The following is a 19,364-nucleotide window of genomic DNA, read 5'->3' as shown; positions in this document are numbered from 1 at the left end:
ATGGGTGCCTAAGAACAACCCTTATTGAGTTTAAGCATCCGAATTCATCGTCCGGACATTTTTTCAAGTTTAAAAAGTCGAATGTACAGTTATGCGATGTTGCACACCGAGCCGAAACATTATGATTACAACGCACGCGTACATGTGCTTTGTCTAATAGCAAGTCCTACAAATGCGTTCCTACGAATTTTTGTAAATCGTCTTCTTTCATTGCTTTCTTCTCAATGACAGCTTACCAAAAGAGTAATTTCCAAGAGAGTTTGAGTCCCCTAACTCTCTGTAAACCAAGTGTTACTTTTTGAATAAATTCAAATGATGGACTGCACCTTTAAAAAGTCTTACTTTCATGGTGCTTGTCTGTTCCCTTTATCCTGTGAACAGGTTGAAATAAAGTTAAACGACGAAGCTACTGATTTAATAACAACTGTGAATGGATCGGTGGTTGAACCAACAACTGATGGTGAGATTTAACACTTTCTCTGAAGCAATAGTCTTTTGTAATTGAGGGCGCGCTGTACTTTGACACTTCTACAAAAGGGTGCTTTAATGATCAACTTATTTGCAAGCATCGTGGTTCTTCAAGTACGGTTCCTATTTAAAAGAAACGCATAGTACTAATGCGTAGAAGATTATGGGCGGTTGGACACGGAAGGGTGCATAAACTCCTTTTTTGGAAATTTGACTTCAATGTTAATTTGTAATTGTACTCTGTGAGCTTGTTCTTTTTTTCTTTACTGAACCTCTCAGTTCTAATGAAAATTCCATCACAATGTAAAAATTTCACATTTGAAAGTTTTATATAAGAAAAGGTAAATATTCAAACGGAATATTGTTTTTAGGACTGGTGTTTGATGGCTTAACTGTGAGGAGGGAACAGGATCCGCCTAAAGTGGTTGCAATATTCTCTATCGATGTTCAATTTGAGGTCGGGGTGAACAACAGTTTTGTAGATATCACCGTCCAACTGAGTCAAAAGTATAACGGCAGTACCAAGGGTTTACTAGGTAGGTTATTGAAATGAAATCACAAAACTCAGTGTGGAATTGCCTGTTAGAGGGCGGGCCTTACATACACTCTTTACCACGTCAGTAGGTGAAAGAAGTACGTGTACCACGTTAATGCATAGCCAACAACTAAATCTCGATTGAGTTTGCCTGAAGCAATTTGTGTAGGCATTGAAGCCACCGTTAGGGCACATATTTATTCTTCGAAACTGTAAGAGCATAAATTAATTGTTGTATTTTCTTGGCAATGAAAGTTGGTCTCTCAACGTCTTTCTCATGCTGTTCAATTGAAAACCATCTTCTCAGAAACCCGAAAAGAAAAGAAAAAAAAAGGCCTCCGGACACTCGAATTGGAACGTTGCAGAATCTTGTCATTTGAAGGTTTTGAAAAGAAAGCGGCAGCTGTAGGCTGGTACCGTTTCAGTGTGCTTTGCTTACTGCCTTCAATTTTCTACAGGCGTTTGGGATGGAAACAGAACCAACGATATTCTGAGACGCAACGGTACATTCCAGGAACCAAGCGGTACTGATGGGAAGATGCTCGAAAAGGATTACTTTGATTTTGGAGAAACCTGTAAGTAATTGTTTGGATAGCCGTTAGTTGTGCGTTGTCCTTGTATAGCAACGGGGATCATACTACCACAAACTCGTGGGTCCAGTTGGACTGGCTGTCAGAAATGGCGAGTTCTTTCCTACACCAACCCCCCTCCCAAAAAAAGCAAAACGCTCAGTTCACGAAAAGGAAAAATAGACAGTTGAAGAAACTCCAATCCCTCATTAACAGAGTTACTGTTAACAGTTCATTTGTTTTCAAGCCATATGCTAATCACTGGTCAAACGTTGAAGAAGTTTTTTTTTGGGGGGGTTCTTTTCCACCACCATGCAGGGCGTGTTTCTAAAGAGGACTCGCACTTTTATTACATCCCCCCCGAGGAGAGCTGGGACAAAATAAACGACCTGTCTTTCCGACCCAAGTTCTTGGAGGATCTACTCGACAGCATCGACGACGAGCAACGCCAAAAGTTAGAAGAGGTCTGTGGAGACAGCAGGCAGTGCCTCTATGACGCGTTAGTAATGAATGATACAACCATTGGACAGACCACCAAGGAGCTCAACGAAAGAAACAACGAAGACCTGGAGTCCGCAAGTAAGCCTTATCCTGGAAGAATCATGGCTGACGCATAACTTGCTTATGCCTTCAGAAAAAAACGAACAATGAATTGTTGGCTTTCTGCCCGTGCTGTAAATAATTTCAAAACATTATGGAAGATCATATCTAAGAACCGTAACAGTTTCTTTAAAATCATCGGCGAATGTAATAGTCCTAACACATTTTAATTACGTTTAAAATCTTTAAAACTCATCTTTTTGTATTCAACATAGGTAATTTGTCTGAAAGTGCTCACGTTTTGGATTTCGTCAGGAAAAAAAGATTGCAATTCAGACTTAGGTATAAATAGGTTTAGGCTCTGTCTCTCTCCCTCTCTGTCCTTTTGATTAGAAAGTATTTGATTAAAGTTTGCATCCATGCACAACTTATGATTTCAAAACTCTTTCTCTGACGACCATACTTGTAATGCTGCTGGACCGTCCAGAATCTTGTGATAATACTGATTTAACCAAAAACTGCTGAATTATTTTCAGCCAATTATCCGCCAAAATTCACGCTTGTTGAAACTGTTCGAGCCACCGTGGAAGAGAAATTGACTCTCCAGTTAGATGCTACGGATCCAGATGGGGACGATGTTGCGTTCCAACTAATGGAGAGTATACAAGGTGCAACGATTGGCGAGGAAGGTAAGTACAGCGAATGGAACGTCTCCACTACCCAGTTTCCTGCATATTTGTTCTGTCTAACCTATTATCAGGGAAACATTGACGACTCAAATGTTAGTCAGACTCAGTTCATTATCATAAGTGCCAGCACTGCAAAAACTGTGGTGCTAAATATGTGATAATCTAACACCTTGGGACTACACTCGTTGGAGAGACATCGCAGGCGTTAAGTTAGCACAAGTGATTTTACTGTGTAGCCATTCAAGCAATTACACATTTGGTTAGCCTGTTTGAAGTACGGTCGATTCGAGGAGGGAACAGAAATGCAAAATTTCTTAGATAATCCATTAACTTTCTGCTCCCTTATCATAACCACTGGTTAACTAAATAATGGATTGCCTAGTGTGTAAGAAGAGAATATTTCAGAATGTGTCACAAATCTTGCACAAATGTTATGACAATTTATGGCAAACGTGACAAACCCCATGTGAAATTTGAAATACCTTTGTCTGCCCGTATAAATATGTTGGCCCGTGTTTAAGAAAGAATGGTAATTACCATGCAACGAAGGGCTTAATACATGCATGGGATTCACTAAAATCGAGCAGCGTCCTCCAATATTATCTGCCATGGAGTTTAAATAGTCCAATATCGGATTTATCATGATATTAACTGAAAGTTTGCATTGTGACCAACTTCCGTGAAACATCCAAGGGAGCATAGGACTACTGCTCTTGGGATCGACGTCAGGTTTCTTCAATTTGGTGACAATGAAAGAAGCATTATTGTTTCTTTTTTCCAAGTGTGTTCCAACAGTGATAAAACACAAAAAAGGATTATCTTTTGCCACAGATGGCCTTTTTATCTGGATACCTGTTGACACATCGAAGGTTAGAGTCGGGTTTTTAGCCACGGATGGCAGATCGAATTCTACTCTTGAGCCGATAGTGAATCTCTGCAACTGCCAAAATGGCGGCACCTGCCTCTCGGATCAGTTTGTAGACGGCACTAATCTCATCCAAGACCGCTTCGGGGTAAGTGCAAACCTGAAATAATGCACGACCTGCTCCATCTCATGCGGATATTGTGCCTCTATTTCGCTGCTTGCATCCGAGATATACCTGCTTGCCAAGGGAGTTTCTGTAGGAGCTAAAAGTGTAGCTTAGGCAAGTAACAATCGCTAGTAGGCCTACATGTAATTAGGAAAAAAAAATGCTGAACTACCCAACAGTGGTGCCATTAATTTACCTCTTATACTTATCAGGTATTGCTGTGCCAGTGTAAGCCTGGGTGGACCGGTGAGTTCTGTGAAGTTAACTACGACGCATGCGCAGGCAGCCCATGTTACCTGGGCGTGGAATGTACAGATGAAGCGCCGCCGTCTATGAATAGCACGTGCGGACCTTGTCCTGGGGGATTGGAGGGCGATGGAAAAACATGCACAGGTACCGTAATTTGCTAGCCGCACCAAGGTAAAGGTAACGTCACTGCGTCACAGAAGTGAAATATCTGGTGCACTTAGTTTTTACATCATACAATTCCCGATACAACAAAGCTATTGTATAATTGTCCCTTCATAATACGACCAATAGATTCATTGAGTAAGCAATATTGAAATGGTTGCTTCGATAAGAAACCTTGTACTTGAATGAAGTATATTGGGTTTACAAGTTCTTTATCCCTTAAAAACCATGTGAACATTTTATCTCTACGTGATCTGTAGGCACGCGTTTTATGTACCTAACAACACAAATTTCTTCCATCGTTGTAACACTTATAACATAATCTTTCGACTGGATTGATCTATCTAAAGATATTGATGAGTGCAAGATGTACAAAGATGATCCTCGGCTTAGATGTGACCACAACTGTGAGAATTTTCCACAGAGCTTCAAGTGTAGCTGTGAAACGGGGTACTACCTGGATGACGATGGGAAGACTTGCTTAGGTACTTTATCTCGAAAAGGCTGGTTTATTTGGTCACTGGCGTCGTTTCACCTTACTCAAAATGTCACTAGTGAGCAAATAAAGAACATATGCCTATTGCAATTTAACTCGTGTGGCTTGCGTGTGACATCCCCAAATGAGTTTTGTGTATCAGTCACAAACATGAACATTATTCTGGACTGAAAAAGTAAGCGCGCGTTCGACACCTAATATTACTGTAACAGGGCTTTTATGAAGACAACTGTCTCCGACATCCTCCAAAAGTGTTTTTCAGCAGATCTTTGGGATCATCTCCTGGCTCATTCTTATAGCAGCCTTTTACTTTCTTTACTGTTGCTGTTAAGAAATGAAAGATTCTGACTGTTTCAATGGCGCGGAATTCGACCAAAATACCCACGAATGTGTTTGTCCGGAGGAATTTTCGGGACTAACATGTGCAGGTAGGCTTTAAGAAGTTACAATCAAGGATACGGTACTGGCACATAATAACTTATTTCCAAGTTTTAGTGTCTGCCTATTATTTTCTGATGCCAAACAATTTTTTTTTAATTGTGAGGGCCTAAATACTGATGGTAGAGACATTTCAATCCATCGGCTACATGACAATTTTGTTTCAATAACGAATGCCAAGAGCATCGATAAAGGGAAGAAACAGTTAATGAATTGACAGCTTTTCAAAGGAAAAAGGAGAAATTAAATAATATCAAACAAAAATGGCAATTATTGAGGAATGATTGAAAGTCCAAGAATAATATGGCGAGTTCCAGACAAAATCGTGATAAGCCATAACTTGTAAATTACACACACATTCTACTAAAGAAAGGAAATATGATTTCTACCTATTGTACATTTGAATGTTTTCCTCCTTTGGCTGTTTTAAAACAGTAGTAGGATTAAATGACAAATTAAGGAAACAACTGTTACAACAGAACACAAAAATGAATAAAAAATTGGGAAATATGATATGTAGTAAGAAAGGATCTATGGAACATAACGAGTGAAGTCACAGACGACTTGTACTGTTTATAAAACGTTGATCCAAACATAGAAGAAAACGACAGATCTTGCCTTGAGCTAAAATCTGCTCCAAGATGGGACGCAGGTTTTTCTTATAACAGATTAGTCTTTTGACGAGGTATACCTAACGTATGCGTGTGAGCTCACAAGTGTTACTAGAGATTCGCATTTTGCATAAACCCAAGCAATGTGAAGACCAGCTGCTATGCTTATTCCACGTCTACCATTCTATTCCAGAGAAGAATCCTTGTTGGTTAAACAGCAGTCTGTGTTCGGAGACAGGGACGTACTGTGTACCAGATACGAAAGAAGAGGGCTTCTCATGTGTCTGTCGTGCCTTCGAGGGATACGTCGAAATCGGCGATGGCTCTTGCGAACGTGAAATGTTTTAATAGATCTTTATCAAACCTAGAGAAGCAGTTACTCCCTTTAAACCCCTCGTAAATACAGTGCGAAGGCTGGTTGGAGTCTGCATTCAAACGTTTAAGCACTTCAGTGTTCCATCTTTTTGAAACTCTGTACACATGTTAAGGCTTTAAAGTTTAAATTCAACCAATATATTTGTTGTCACGATGTCATGGTCACTCTGCACCGAACAGGAAGAGTTAATATAGGAAGTAAGTTATAGGAAGAGTTAATATTGCTCGTCGTCGTGTGTTCCACCAAAAAGGTGTTTCACGAGAAAGCAGAGACGTTACTCAAATAACCTGCGGAGGTTCGGTGCGAAGAAAAAGTGAACGGTGACTATAATTACGTTGGAAAAAACGTCAAGCTTTGGATTCCAACTCGAATGTTGTGCAATTCAGGAACATGACTTTTTGTCAGTATATCTTACCTTACGATAGTATAAACGCTTTCTTACGCTCTTTTTCAGAAATCCCTTCGTTTGGAGTAGAGATCAAAACCAATTTGGATTTCAAGGCTGCCTATAAGAACCCAACAACCAGCGCTTTCAAAGACACTGCTGCAATGCTTGAACGGGCGGTAATTTGTAAAAATCTAATATCGAGCTGATGATCACTCCGTCACTAAGTTTTATCATTTGACTTGCATTGGCTAATTGCATGGTCGCAAGCATACGTACATTTTTTACGAAACGTAATAGTTTCCGATGCAGTTGGTTTGGCCAGAAATGATTGTTACTGAAGTTCAGTGTAGTCTTACAGACTACAGTGTGAGAGGACAAGATTTGGAAGATTACTAATATTAATGTCAATGTTAAGGTGAAGGATTTAAAATCATCTCCCTTCGCTGATAACAAGCTATATGATATAAAAAGTAAAGAAAATGCAAATATGCTCGGATTGGCACCTTAGGGTAAGTTTGAGCTTAATTGTTTTCTCAATATTTAGATTATGAATAGGCTTGAGACAGACAAAGCCACATGGAACGCCCTTGCAGTGCAAGTAACAATGATGGAAAGGGGCAGCGTGGTTGTAACTTTTGTGGTATCCTTCCCTGAAAACGAGGTGCCCACCAAGGTTGAGCTGGAGGAAGTTCTGTCAAGTAGTCAAACCCTGTTTGACGGCAATACAACAGTTGGCATTGATCCAGACTCTATTCGCACCGAAGGTAGCTGCAACTTTGACAAAGAGACATTTATCAGATGCTAAACGAAATTCTGACCGGACTTGAATGACTCATTGAAATGTTTACTACACTGTGATGAAACACACAGGCAGCAATTGTAGTATTTAATTTCAGAGCCCCAAGCTTCATTGTTTTGAAAATGCTTTCACTTGTTTCGCTTCTTTCAAAATGATAATCACGGACGACTGGTGTGTGCTTGCTCCAAAGTTTTAAACCTATTCAGAGAAAAATACATTCATCCTTTGATTTTCAGAGGTACAAACAACTTGCCCTGTTCACCACTGCCTTAATGGTGGGACTTGCGAAAGGCCAAATCTCTCTCCTTGGTTTTCTTGCAGGTAAATTTGAATAATATCCCGAAAGTGAAAGAGCAAGAATGAAAGAAAGACCTTTTGTTCAATCGTTTTAAAAATATAAAGTTACAGCTCTTGTTGAAAAAATCCACACATATCCTTGAAAAAATAAAAAAAATTCTTTTTAATCTGTACAGAAGCAATCAAAATTTTCATGTACAAGAAAAAGTTTTCAAATTTGCATTTTTCTTCTGGCGATATTGCCCACAATTTCTCTTTCCATGCAAGGGTCTTGACAACGTGATCCTCTTTTGTAGAACCTGGAGTAGTTGACAGACACATTATCATGTTTATTTAGGTGTGTGTCTGGATATACTGGGGAGCAATGCGAGATTCAGCCGGTACCCAATCAAGGTGGGTGCATCTAAACGGACTTCGAGACTTGCTGACAATTAATTTTGCGGGTATCAGAAAAAATTCAGCTTACATTGTCCTGAAACACATTTCTACATAGAAGGGAGAAAGGAACTTTGAACCATCTTTACAAAGTTTATAATTATATATGGGTGCACGCTCCAGGAAAGGCCGTTTCACTGGAAGCGAGCAGGTCCAAGTTTTCATTCTGCAGTCCAGGACAAAATTGTTCGGACACGTGGCAAAAGCCAAACGGTCTCCGGCCCACTCCCCCTGATCAATGTTGTCGCCAGCTGGAGTGCAGACCCCGCGCATAGACCAAACATTGAAAGGGGGTCGGGAGTTGGAGTGCCAAAGTGACTTGTACAGGATTGTAAGGTCCGTAGACATGGCAGATTTTGAAAATGAATTTAATAGGATGAAGCATTTCTAATAAAACCCGGTCAAGTAAAACGATTACGTCCATTTTGTAAACGACTAGGGAGAATAACGTTGGATGGATTGAAATAAAAGTGTACATTTCAGGGTCATGTGTCTATATCTAATGTGAACATGATCTGAAGTCTGCTACTTCCTTCTGTCTCAGGTGGCCTCTCGACTGTCGCCTTAGTCCTGATCATATTAGGCTCCCTTTGCCTCGTCCTTGTGGTAGTTGTGATTCTCGTCGTGTTGGTGGTCAGGAAGAAGAGCAAAGTAGACCCTTCCCTTGGTAGCAGTCGGAGGCCATCAGAGGACGATGACAATCACACACTGGTTCCTGTCGAAGAAGGGGAAAACATGAGGCTTACCGAGAACACAAATCCAGCACCAGTGACAAAGATGGTTAGATAATTCACACTTTCTTAACGTGAAAAATGAAAAAGAAATCAATAAAAAACAACAGACTTCCGAGTCTTCCTTGAACCTCTTAGCTTCTTTTTTAACATCTATTCTTTCACCACAGGTTGGGAACTTTAAACCAAATTTACAAACTAGCTTTATTTACCAAAAAACATAACGTCAGGTTACACTTAACAGGATGTTGGTGGACGGATTCCAAACTGAAATATGGCAGTTCATTTCTGATAAAACAGACACTTAAAGACCTATATTGAAGTCAAAACTGTCATTCCAGTCTTGATGCTCAAGTTGGTGCAAGTTGTTTTGTGGGTGTAAATGTACGTAATGTTGGGAAATATCTGAAATTCCTTCTTATGGAGACAAATTATGCAATATCTTAGACTTGGGCCCACTACTCATAGACCCCCTTGTCTGGAAAAAAAATCTGGATTGCATTTCATATATATGCTTGTATGATGAATATCTTCTTAAGACTACACGTTAATGTACGTTTTGTTTTACATTTTCAAAAAGGATATGCCGAGCACGGAGACGGAGATTTAATATGCACGAGTCTAGTAAGTATCAGAGTATTGAATATTTACCCGGAAGGCTATGTTACAGTATCAAATAATGCACATTCTGGTTATTAAATACATTAAATTTTTCTCTCATATAAACAAATATGAGTTTCAGGACATTTTAGCAAAATATCACAAAAATCTGTTTTGAACATTAGCTTTAATTATTATAGTCAGAACCTTCTATTTCATTCTTATGTTGCAGTTCTTACAGACCACTGCAGTATTAACCTTTTTTTTGTCACAGTGTCCACAGGACCTTGGAATGTTTCTCCGAAATACTTCATTGTTGCCTTTCCTATATTGATATCATTAAATATATAAACCACAGAAATGGAACACAATGCACTACCCTTTCATATGGAAGGCATTCTGATAATGTTTCAACATCGCATGCATGCATATAAACCGAAACGGACAAGAAATACCATTTTCTTTCACCTTTTTGATATCATATACAGGTGATGTAGGGTATATTTTACGTCATTTTTCCCTAAAGCTTGTTATGAATGCAGGTATTTCATGGTCACAACACTGTCATCTCCTTCTCCCTTTCAGGACTAGAATGAAAGGCATCTATATCGTCAAAGAACCTTCCAAAATGAGAGCAGTTCCATGTAAAACTTTTAACAGTTATTCCAAATTTCAATTTTAGAAAGAAATGTATTAATGTGTACGCACGCTTTGTTTGAGTGAAGCACTGCAGCTCATTAGGAAATCTTTGCATTGATTCTTGAAAGAGATAGTAACTGAGATGGGAATTTTCAATCACTAAAATCTGTAGAGTATCGCCAAGCATATTTTATGGATTACGAAGCGATGATCATCGTTATGACTGTGTAGCAGAGTTGTATTTGCTTAGGATGTATTCATACTTTCATTACGAGAGTTTTTAAGCTACATTTCCAATGTATTCGGTTATGAAATAGCTACAAATGCAATATATTTTGAACTTCTCTGTTTTTAAAGCTCAAAACACATAATTTTTCGGTGCAAAGTTAGGTACTAAACTAAACTTACTCTTGCCTTACATACAAACTTAAGGTTACTTTATTTGTAAAATTATTTTCATTCTGAAAGCGACCGACCGCGAAACATCACATTGGAAAACATCTAGTATATTTCTGTAATTTTGGGGACCTCAAACGGGCAGTATTTTCCTACAGAAGTTTCTATCTAGGAGATTCACCTATTTTACCTTGGATACGAATTTTTCAGGTAAATCAATAGAAATTCTGACTGTATATTTTTGTCATAATATGTGAAAATCTCCCTCAACACACGCAATTTTTCAATGTCCTGTCCACTGAAACAGTCATAAATTAGCCAACAACTCTCTGACCTTTCTCAGTTCGTTGTGGTTTAATTTTAATTAACATGTAGTCGGTAATTTCATGGCCATAATTTGGAGGAAAGGGGTCCTATGTCGGCAAGATGTATGCATGAAAGAACACTCCGCACTGTCATTGATTAAATGCATTTCACCTATTATCACTATATTTACTCAGATTTGGTATAACTTGATTCGCTAAGTACCATTGACCTTTTACACCACCTTCTTTGTTGACATATATTTGTAGTGCTTATTTTGAAACGCATGGTGTAGACACAAACACGCGTCTGTTGACTTACTGTGATTTCCGCTAAATTTAACATCGTTGTGTAGCCTTACGTTTTACACCAGCTTAACTGTTTACATTTTTATCTTAAGTTTTAACAGTGCTTGTTGATCTGCTACTTTAACACGCAAACTTTACAAACCCAACTGAAGAACTAATGACTATCCACGACCAAACTCACGACTCGTTGTATCTCCATTCGGAAATATTGCCGCGATCTTTTTTCCAGCAAGCTGGGCGGAAATAAAGTGTTCATGCGCAAGCACAATGACCTACATTTTGCGGCTTGATCTCAAGTCGTTATTCAGCCGGGCAGTTTAGTCAGAATGCAGGGTCACAAGACTATATGTGACCGGAGATACAACGAATCACGAATTTGGTCGTGAATATTGACAGCAAAATTTGCGGACCAAAGAGCGTGAATTTAGTCGAGAATTTTGGTGTCAATGTTGACGATGGGCGATGTCCCTCAAGGGACACCATGCGTTTAGATAAATCCTGCCTCGACTAATTTTCACCAAATTTCAAACTCTACCTATTCCTTAAACAAGGCCAATATGGAAAAACTCAAACTTACTTTGAAGTACAATAGCGCTTATAAGGAGTACATTATCCATTACTGTGCACCCTCTGGCCTACACTGGTACAATAAATTCAATTACGACCTGTGGGAATCGAATGTATTTTTGATTTAGCCGATCAATGGGTTTAAAAACATGTAATGAAATTAATTTTGGATCTTGATTTCTTAAATTTAGGCCCAGATACATTTATGGTAAGTTCGATTACACCCGTTTCAGACAGGCGGCCTAGAGTTGCGCCAAACCAAACTAAAAGCAAATAATTTTGAATTAAACGTTCGGTCACGGTTTTCTAAAAGACTACAACTTCATTATGGTTTCAACTCAAACATATTATTTTTAATTCAAACAGGCCTTTTAGTAGGACTGATCTAATAGGGGGCCTTTATGTATATGAATTTGCAGATTTGGGGACGGTGCATATTAGAAATAAGCTGAAACGCACTTTGTAAAGAAACGAGATGGAACAAGACCTCTGTCATCTTAGCGCTAAACATGTCAAAATGCGGACTTGTCTCTATATATTCAGCTAGCGTTTGCAATGTCCGAATACTGTATCTCCGCGTAACTCTGCAGCTCGTCGTCATCCTCATCTCCTTCGTGGTCGCATCTCGACGCTGCAGGTCGAGAGCGCTGGCGACACAGCTCGGTAATTCGTGCTCCCACCTCCACCACAGCAACCTTGCCTCCAGACAGCCTTTGCACAAGACCACATGAAGCTGACTGAAAAAGTAACGTAGAATCACAACAATATTTAATTTTTTTAACATGGTAATGACTGTGCTGAACTTATAATTGTAACCTGTTAATAACAGCGAATGCATTAAAAAGCGTGTAGGGAAGGAGAGATACTTACATAAAACAAATGCAATGAGACTCAGATTGAGGAGAACAAGAGTGACAGCAAGTACTTCTTTTCTCTTTTCACTAGAGGGGATCCTCGTTTGCTGGTAGCAGAAGCAGGGATGCAACCAAGAGGTTCAGAAAAGATGGTCCCGAGAGAAAACAACTGGAGACGGTGCTCGGAATCATCTTTCATGGGCCTGACGGAGGAGTGAATCAACAGGAAGACCACTGATGTGACGATGGTTGCAAGCATGGTGAACGGGTCCTCGTAGCCAAAGAGTAACACGAACACTGTCTGGACGATCTTGCGGACGAGTTCGATGATCTCCCAGTACCAGAACTGAGGCTTGTAATTTTCGCACAGGAAGGTCTTCCAGGTGACTCCTTCAGTGTTGTGCTGTCCGGTGGTAGTGTGCTCTACAGTCTGGTCGGATTGGCGTCGAGTGGTTCTTCCGTCAAGATCTGACTGTCCATTGGACGCGTTTATGCCGCGACGATTCCGGACCCCCTCCCACCCTTGCAAAAAAGGTAAACTCTGCTCTTCCACAAGCCATGTTGCAATCAGAGGATGCATTGCCATTCTCACAACCACACAACATAAAGGCAAAGCGTCTAAGAATCCTCCAGGGACCGCTGCTCCACCACAGCAAAACAAACAGCAACAAAGGAAAGCCAATGACATAGCTCAATGAGACCTCGGCAGCATGAGTGAAATGAACATGTCGTGAAGTTTTACAATCGATTGAGTAATCAAATCGGAGCCTGGTTGCGTTAAACATGTGGTGTTCATCCAGGTAAAACAAGTCACAACCGGAGGGCAAAAGTGTCAATATTACACTGGAAAGACTGGGATAGGACACAAAAAGCAGCATAACAACAAACAGATAACACCTTTGCCTTGCTTTTGTCAGAGCGAGTGTCATATCCAAAACAGGTGTTTCTTTGGCAACGTGGTAGCATTTAGTAACGCCATAAAAACATAAAGCTGCGCAGAAAACAACGGCTACAAAAGCGAAACCAAATATAAACTCAATGTAAACATCAGGATACGTGAAGTCCGGAAAGTAACACCGCGGACTGATGACAATCCTCATGACATCAACTTCCAAAAAATGCAAAACTGAACCGAAGCTTTTCAAGAGATCCGGCCACTGAATTTCTTCAAGGGCAGAGAATATCTCACCAATGACTTGGTAGAACCCTAGCAAGATTTTCGCTCTGGCAAGGAGCTTATCGACTACAGATCGACCGCTCCTGCGATTTCTCCTCAAGTCCCAAACAATGACGACAATGAGAACAGCCACCACTAAAAGCACTGCCATGGCTTCTAGCAGGAACCATTGCCATTTAGGACATTCCAGACAGTTGTCAAGCCTGGCATAATATCCCTTGCTGCACCGAGAGCAAAGCCAACCTTCATAGCCCGTCTGACACGTGACGCGTATGCCATACCCCTCAACAGCACAGGACTCAGGTCTGGGACAGGCGTGGATTTTTGGTAGAGTCCCGAGGAACACCTGCGAGAACGAATCGTAGGAGGCGTTTTCGGTGCGGAGATTTTGGACAAACTGCTCATAGGATCGGCGGTTGCCATCCGAACCCCAGTTCCAGGTCCACCAGAAACCGGGCAGGAGATGCTGGTACTCCCCTGTGCAGTTGAGCCCTTCTGTTGGACAGGGGTAGCACTCCCCGAAGCGATCCGTGCGGTAGTAGTTATCCACACACGGACATGCGCGGAAGCCTGCGTGTAGACTTTTAATGGTACCTGTCGGGCACACTTTGCAGTCGGCAGGACGTTTACCTGGTTGGGCGGAGGGAGCGACGAAAGTCCCATTGTTACATTTGTGGCAGTTCATAACCTGGCCGCCCTTAACAAGTTGTCCAGTTTGGTTTTGAAAAAATCCACCTAAGATGAACAAAAAAATAATGATTTTGACTTTCCTTTTTTTTATTCTGGAAATTGAAGCAAAAGTATCGCCCATCTTTTTGTTTTTAAATTGATGTTTTTTTTTCTCAAATGCAAACTCCAAAGAAAGAAAATTCATTGAATTAGGCCTATTACACATTTTAAACTAATGGTTGTTTGAAGGCAGAGATAGAAGCACATTGATAAGAGTTTGTTGGGTCTAGTCCTATATCTACGTGCAATTTCTGACAAACTTCAGTCACAACAGTCACATTTACAAGCGAAGTAAATCTGTGCCTGAGAATTGGGTAACAGGGATTACCAAATGACCAATCAAAGCTGCCCGGCCGTAAGAAGTCCAAAACTGTTTTGCCGTTTGGAAAAATTAAAATAATCTGAAACTAAACGCATTTTAGAGATCCCCAGACATTGTCGAATGCACCACCTTCTAAATCCAGGGTTTGCCAGGGCACAAATCACATTCAAGGTAAATGGTAAGTTAAGATAAACTCCGATATTTTGGAGTTGGGTGTACTGCTTAATGTGTGTGCTGTTTATTAAGGCTCTTTCCTCATCCCCCTACGGAATTACGGGCATGTCATTTTTCACTTTCTCTTAATCACGTTTTACCAGGTGGACAGGCTATACAAACGCCGCTCCACGAAGCTCCAAAGAAGCCCTGCGGGCAAGGTCTACACTGCCAAATATCTGTATTGTGCAATGGGTAGCATTCAAAACCAGTTTTGGTAAGCATCTTCCCATCATCCTTCGTCAAGTTGATTGGCTGGGCAAATCCATCTCTAACCAACTCGCTGGAACAAAACGAAAAAAAAAACCAAAAAGGAAATAATAATCACGTAATGATGGTATATTTATTAAAATCTGAAGGAGTTAAACTTGGAATTGAAGTGACAACTGTCAAACGTTAGAGAGTTATCTTCAAAAAGTCCCCTTCGAGTAAAAAAAACGAATGAGTGAAATCTAGATCAATTGATGTGAAGACATTTAAGTCGAATTTGTCTAGCCCTCAGTATCAATCGGATGGATCTTACATCATAAGGGGCGACAGTGGTACTGCTGCCTATACTGAGCACTTTATTTAGCACTTCTGCGCTCACCTCAACTCCTAGTAAGCAAACAGTTTCACCTCAGCCTCTGAAAAGGGTAAAAGGTTGTATACATTTCAACTGGGGAGGGGGAACGCACTTTAGTCGTTAAGGTTTCGTGCAGTATCCTACTTACATCTCGATGTCTGTTCTATTTGTGGATGGAGCAAACTTCAAAGTATTGTCAACAGACCTGGTAAGGGAAAGTTTAAAAATGAAAACTTTGAAAAAGGGTGATGATGTAATCTGTAATATTTGCAGTATCGGATCTAATCCTTGGATCGTTGACCATTGCTCTTGGGGTCGTATATAAACAACTTACTCTGCAGAAGTAAATCTAACTTTGATATTTGTCAAAAGTATTTACTCACACATAGCAATTAGTTGCCAAATCTTGCCACAAAGCATCAGGAAGAGTCTCAAAATAATTCCCATATAAAGACCTGAAATGGCAAACCGAATAAAGTGAAAATAAGTCAAAGTTTCCTATTTAATGGAAGTATAAGCTGAAATACCCAACGTTATCCATTGAACCTCACCTGTAGGCTTAGCTCACAGTAGTCAACTTTCTGTTGCAGCCGGTAGTGCAAAAACGTCCGTTGTGCATTCATATATTTGCCAAAGATATCATTGTCAATCTTGAATCAAAAGATGATGATGATAAGGCATTTTATCTGTTCACAGCAGACGATGTAAAGGCAATCCTCAGTTGCAGGAGGTAGTGCAACGGCTGCCTTCGCGCGTCATACATTCGCAGCATCATTGGTAATCTTAATAGTGTTGACACCTATAAGGCACTTTATCCACTGAGGACGAACAGTTTGCACTGCATCATAGATCGACTTCAGTATTTATTCAAATAATTTGAAATGAGAAAGCGAAGTTCCGTGTTAAAAGCTAACTTTGCTTACATCCGCTTGATTGTGTCATTGACTGTAGCGAATGGCCGTCGTCCTAATACAGTAAGATTGGTCTGGAATATGTACCTGTTGACAAATTGAATCAAAGAATTTGACCTGAACAAAACTTCCCTAAGGTAAACACAAGCCCCGAACTTAGGGCACACCATCCCAACATCTTGTATCAGCTTTCTTCCAGTACCGGTATTGAGGACACCATCCTACAAATACATAATTAAAATTAATTTTGGAAGATTGTAATGAGATTGATGCTTGGCTACTTTAAATTTGAAGTTTGATATTTCGCTTGCACAATCATGTCTTTCATGAATTCACTTACCTTTGGTATCTCCTTACAACAAATCACATCGTGAGGTCTTGGCGTGAATGCTACCATAATGTAAGCTCATTTGAAAATGATTATAATTCCATCAAAAACGACAACCTTACAGTGGTGAAGAGATTTGCCCTTTGATGAAAGCCACACAAACGAGGAGGTTAACCTCCGTCCTCAGCGAGGCTTTACTGTGAATACTTTGTCCATTACATGCCTTAAAAAAATGAGAATTTGTTTCTTACACACGTGTGAGTTGAGTTTCATAAAATGCCCAATCCGCTACTTCAATTAGTGGGTTATCAAAGAGCATTCTGCAAAAGAGGAAATAGCTAACGTAAATGGCTAATAACAGTTCAACATGTCTTTACATTTGTTTGGCGAAATCTACTTAAACCTTTGTGTATCACAACCTCATAATGTTGATTATATTGTTATTTTTTGCATTCTGCGTTAATGTTTCTGTGCGTCTGTGCAACTAAATAGAGTCAATACTAACCAAGGAAATACAAGATAAAGTCTCTTGAGTTGTTCTATTACTGTTGAGCACTGAGCGCATAAAGATGTTCGAATTGGGTTAGAGTCCAATCTAAACTGACAGCTCTAGGCAAAAATCCAAATTCGATTCGATTTCTGACAAAAAGCGCTGTGTCCATGAGCCAAAAATTGAAATGGATAGTGAAGAATTTTTCAGACGTCCATCAACTAAACTGTATTCAGTATCACTCAAAACGGGAGAATAATCAAAGAGCCTGGAATAAGCCATTCTTAATACATATTACAGATGTTCATTAATATTATGAACATCGACCTATACATAGTAATATTTTGTCAACCCCCTCTGCTTTACAAATTTACATGTAACCCCCCCTTTCCCCCAGCCCCCCCCCCCGATTGCCGGCACAAATTGACGCGACTGACTGAATATGATCCATATCTGACACAATCCGAACTTACCTGAATAATAGCTAATTGTGTTGCACTATCAATGACCTAAACATACATATAATTTGTCAAAGAATTTTAAAGTCGTGATTTGAGATAATGATAGAATTCATTTAGTTTTAGTTGTTGGTGGAGGTATTTTTTTGGTTAATTTTATTTAGTGTTTTTGGTGGGTAATCTCAGCCTCTGAAGGGAGGGGGTATACCAACGCCTTGCGACAGCGCCCTTCCTGCAAGATCACAACAGAAATTCAAGGGATCACGGCATCTGGGGAGAGATTTGATTACTGCACGTGGAAAACATTGGTAACTGTTCAACACAGCTCTAGCTGTGCCACATTTAATAACAGATTTCTACCGAGGGATTCTGGACTGGGCAGCCTCCATTGGAAAGTGATAGTACTTGGACCTCCTGGACTTCGTCAACAGCGCTAATGCCCCAGCCAGGGGGCGTAGGGCTAGCAACCCCCCCCCCCGTACACCAATCTTGCTACGAGAACTAGATGTCGAAAGACCTGGCTCCTCCCGGCCAGGCACAAACCTTCTCTCTCTAGACTACTCACACTTGGCAGTAATGACGGGCCTCCCTCAAACCCGCAAGGGGTTCCCCGGATGTCCCTTCTGTGTCTTTGTCACCTATTCACCCCGCACACCATCATATCCGTGTTGCCACCTAGAATATTCTCACGCTTAATTCACCTGGTCATTTTCTGCTTCTCTCCTCTGAACTCTCCCGTCTGGACATCTTCATTGCTAGTTTACAGGAGGTCAGATGGACAGGGTGAGACTTTTATTGGCAACTACCGTCTTCTCTGGAGCAGTCATGATCATACTCAGGGGGTAGCCCTGGCCATCCATCATCGCCATGTAGCATCTATCATCACCTGGAAATCGCTTAGTCCCCGCTTACTCTTTGCAAGGTTAAAGCAGTGCCACGGGTACATCTCTGTTTTCTCATGTTATTCTCCCATCGATGTCTCCGATGAGGAAACCAAGGACACTTTCTATCAGCTGCTAAATAGATAGCAAGCTCCGGCACTTTTCCCGAGACGATATTACCATCGTTCTTTGGGACGTGAATGCTACGATCGGCCCAGATCGTCTTGGTCTCAAACACATCATTGGACCACATCCCTTTCCCTTCGTCATTACCAATAACAACGATGACTGCATACCTGAGGTCTGTGCTGCACATAACCTTATACAGATCCTTGGCACCTGGTTTCAGCATCGGCAGATCAATAGAATCACCTGGTACAACAACACCGGTATCACCAGCAAGACAATTGATGACATCCTGGTCAGCGGTCGCCGGAGGCTTGCCTCTGATTGCCGGGCGTTCCGCAGTGCTGAGCTTGGTAACACAGATCGCTGTCTGCTCATCGCCAGCCTCTTTCTTCATCTCCGTAGAAATACCCGCTGAAGCCATGCTTAACGATTTCCTCCTGACAATCAGAAACTCCGTAACCGTCTTTTCGCCAGGCGCTGCTTTGCAGTAGTCTCCTCAAGCCTAAATGCTCTAAGGAGGCCTCAGACTCTCGAGGATGGCTAGGACCAGATTTGCTCAACCCTTACTCCTGTAGCCTCAATGGTGCTTGGTGCTCGCCGTTTTAGAAAAAGGCCTTGGATCTCAGATACTTACCTGGATCTGGTGGACTGCTGCAGACAAACCAGACTGCTAGGATTTG

General features: G+C 40.8%; 1 protein-coding gene and 1 pseudogene across 5 annotated transcripts in view; one reads left to right on the top strand and one right to left on the bottom strand.

Moving 5' to 3' along the window:
- Nucleotides 1–11,739, top strand: part of LOC110989112 (uncharacterized) — a 29,351-nt gene extending 17,612 nt beyond the window's left edge. For all 4 annotated transcript variants that reach the window (XM_087143322.1, XM_087143321.1, XM_087143320.1 and 1 more), the window contains 17 exons: nucleotides 382–460; nucleotides 840–1,004; nucleotides 1,462–1,578; nucleotides 1,891–2,151; nucleotides 2,649–2,801; nucleotides 3,633–3,814; nucleotides 4,045–4,225; nucleotides 4,594–4,728; nucleotides 5,072–5,167; nucleotides 5,982–6,122; nucleotides 6,619–6,728; nucleotides 7,097–7,316; nucleotides 7,588–7,672; nucleotides 7,986–8,041; nucleotides 8,628–8,863; nucleotides 9,395–9,438; nucleotides 10,000–11,739. In XM_087143322.1, coding sequence (XP_086999448.1) covers nucleotides 382–460; nucleotides 840–1,004; nucleotides 1,462–1,578; nucleotides 1,891–2,151; nucleotides 2,649–2,801; nucleotides 3,633–3,814; nucleotides 4,045–4,225; nucleotides 4,594–4,728; nucleotides 5,072–5,167; nucleotides 5,982–6,122; nucleotides 6,619–6,728; nucleotides 7,097–7,316; nucleotides 7,588–7,672; nucleotides 7,986–8,041; nucleotides 8,628–8,863; nucleotides 9,395–9,424 — 2,247 coding nt within the window. In that variant the 3' untranslated portion in view covers nucleotides 9,425–9,438; nucleotides 10,000–11,739. The remainder of the gene's footprint in view (nucleotides 1–381; nucleotides 461–839; nucleotides 1,005–1,461; nucleotides 1,579–1,890; nucleotides 2,152–2,648; nucleotides 2,802–3,632; nucleotides 3,815–4,044; nucleotides 4,226–4,593; nucleotides 4,729–5,071; nucleotides 5,168–5,981; nucleotides 6,123–6,618; nucleotides 6,729–7,096; nucleotides 7,317–7,587; nucleotides 7,673–7,985; nucleotides 8,042–8,627; nucleotides 8,864–9,394; nucleotides 9,439–9,999) is intronic.
- The window catches only part of LOC110989114 (uncharacterized), a 29,489-nt pseudogene continuing 19,060 nt past the window's right edge, over nucleotides 8,936–19,364 (bottom strand). Inside the window, exons 13-19 of the transcript XR_015427188.1 lie at nucleotides 16,978–17,046; nucleotides 16,411–16,485; nucleotides 15,871–15,942; nucleotides 15,636–15,692; nucleotides 15,024–15,205; nucleotides 12,498–14,393; nucleotides 8,936–12,364 (exon numbers count right to left, since the gene is read on the bottom strand). The product of XR_015427188.1 is annotated as an uncharacterized LOC110989114 (transcript). The remainder of the gene's footprint in view (nucleotides 12,365–12,497; nucleotides 14,394–15,023; nucleotides 15,206–15,635; nucleotides 15,693–15,870; nucleotides 15,943–16,410; nucleotides 16,486–16,977; nucleotides 17,047–19,364) is intronic.

This window comes from Acanthaster planci, linkage group LG11, assembly GCF_054643075.1.
Source record: "Acanthaster planci isolate LZ-2023a linkage group LG11, COTS_SCS, whole genome shotgun sequence".
Taxonomy (NCBI): domain Eukaryota; kingdom Metazoa; phylum Echinodermata; class Asteroidea; order Valvatida; family Acanthasteridae; genus Acanthaster; species Acanthaster planci.
This window is presented reverse-complemented; position numbering and strand designations above follow the sequence as displayed.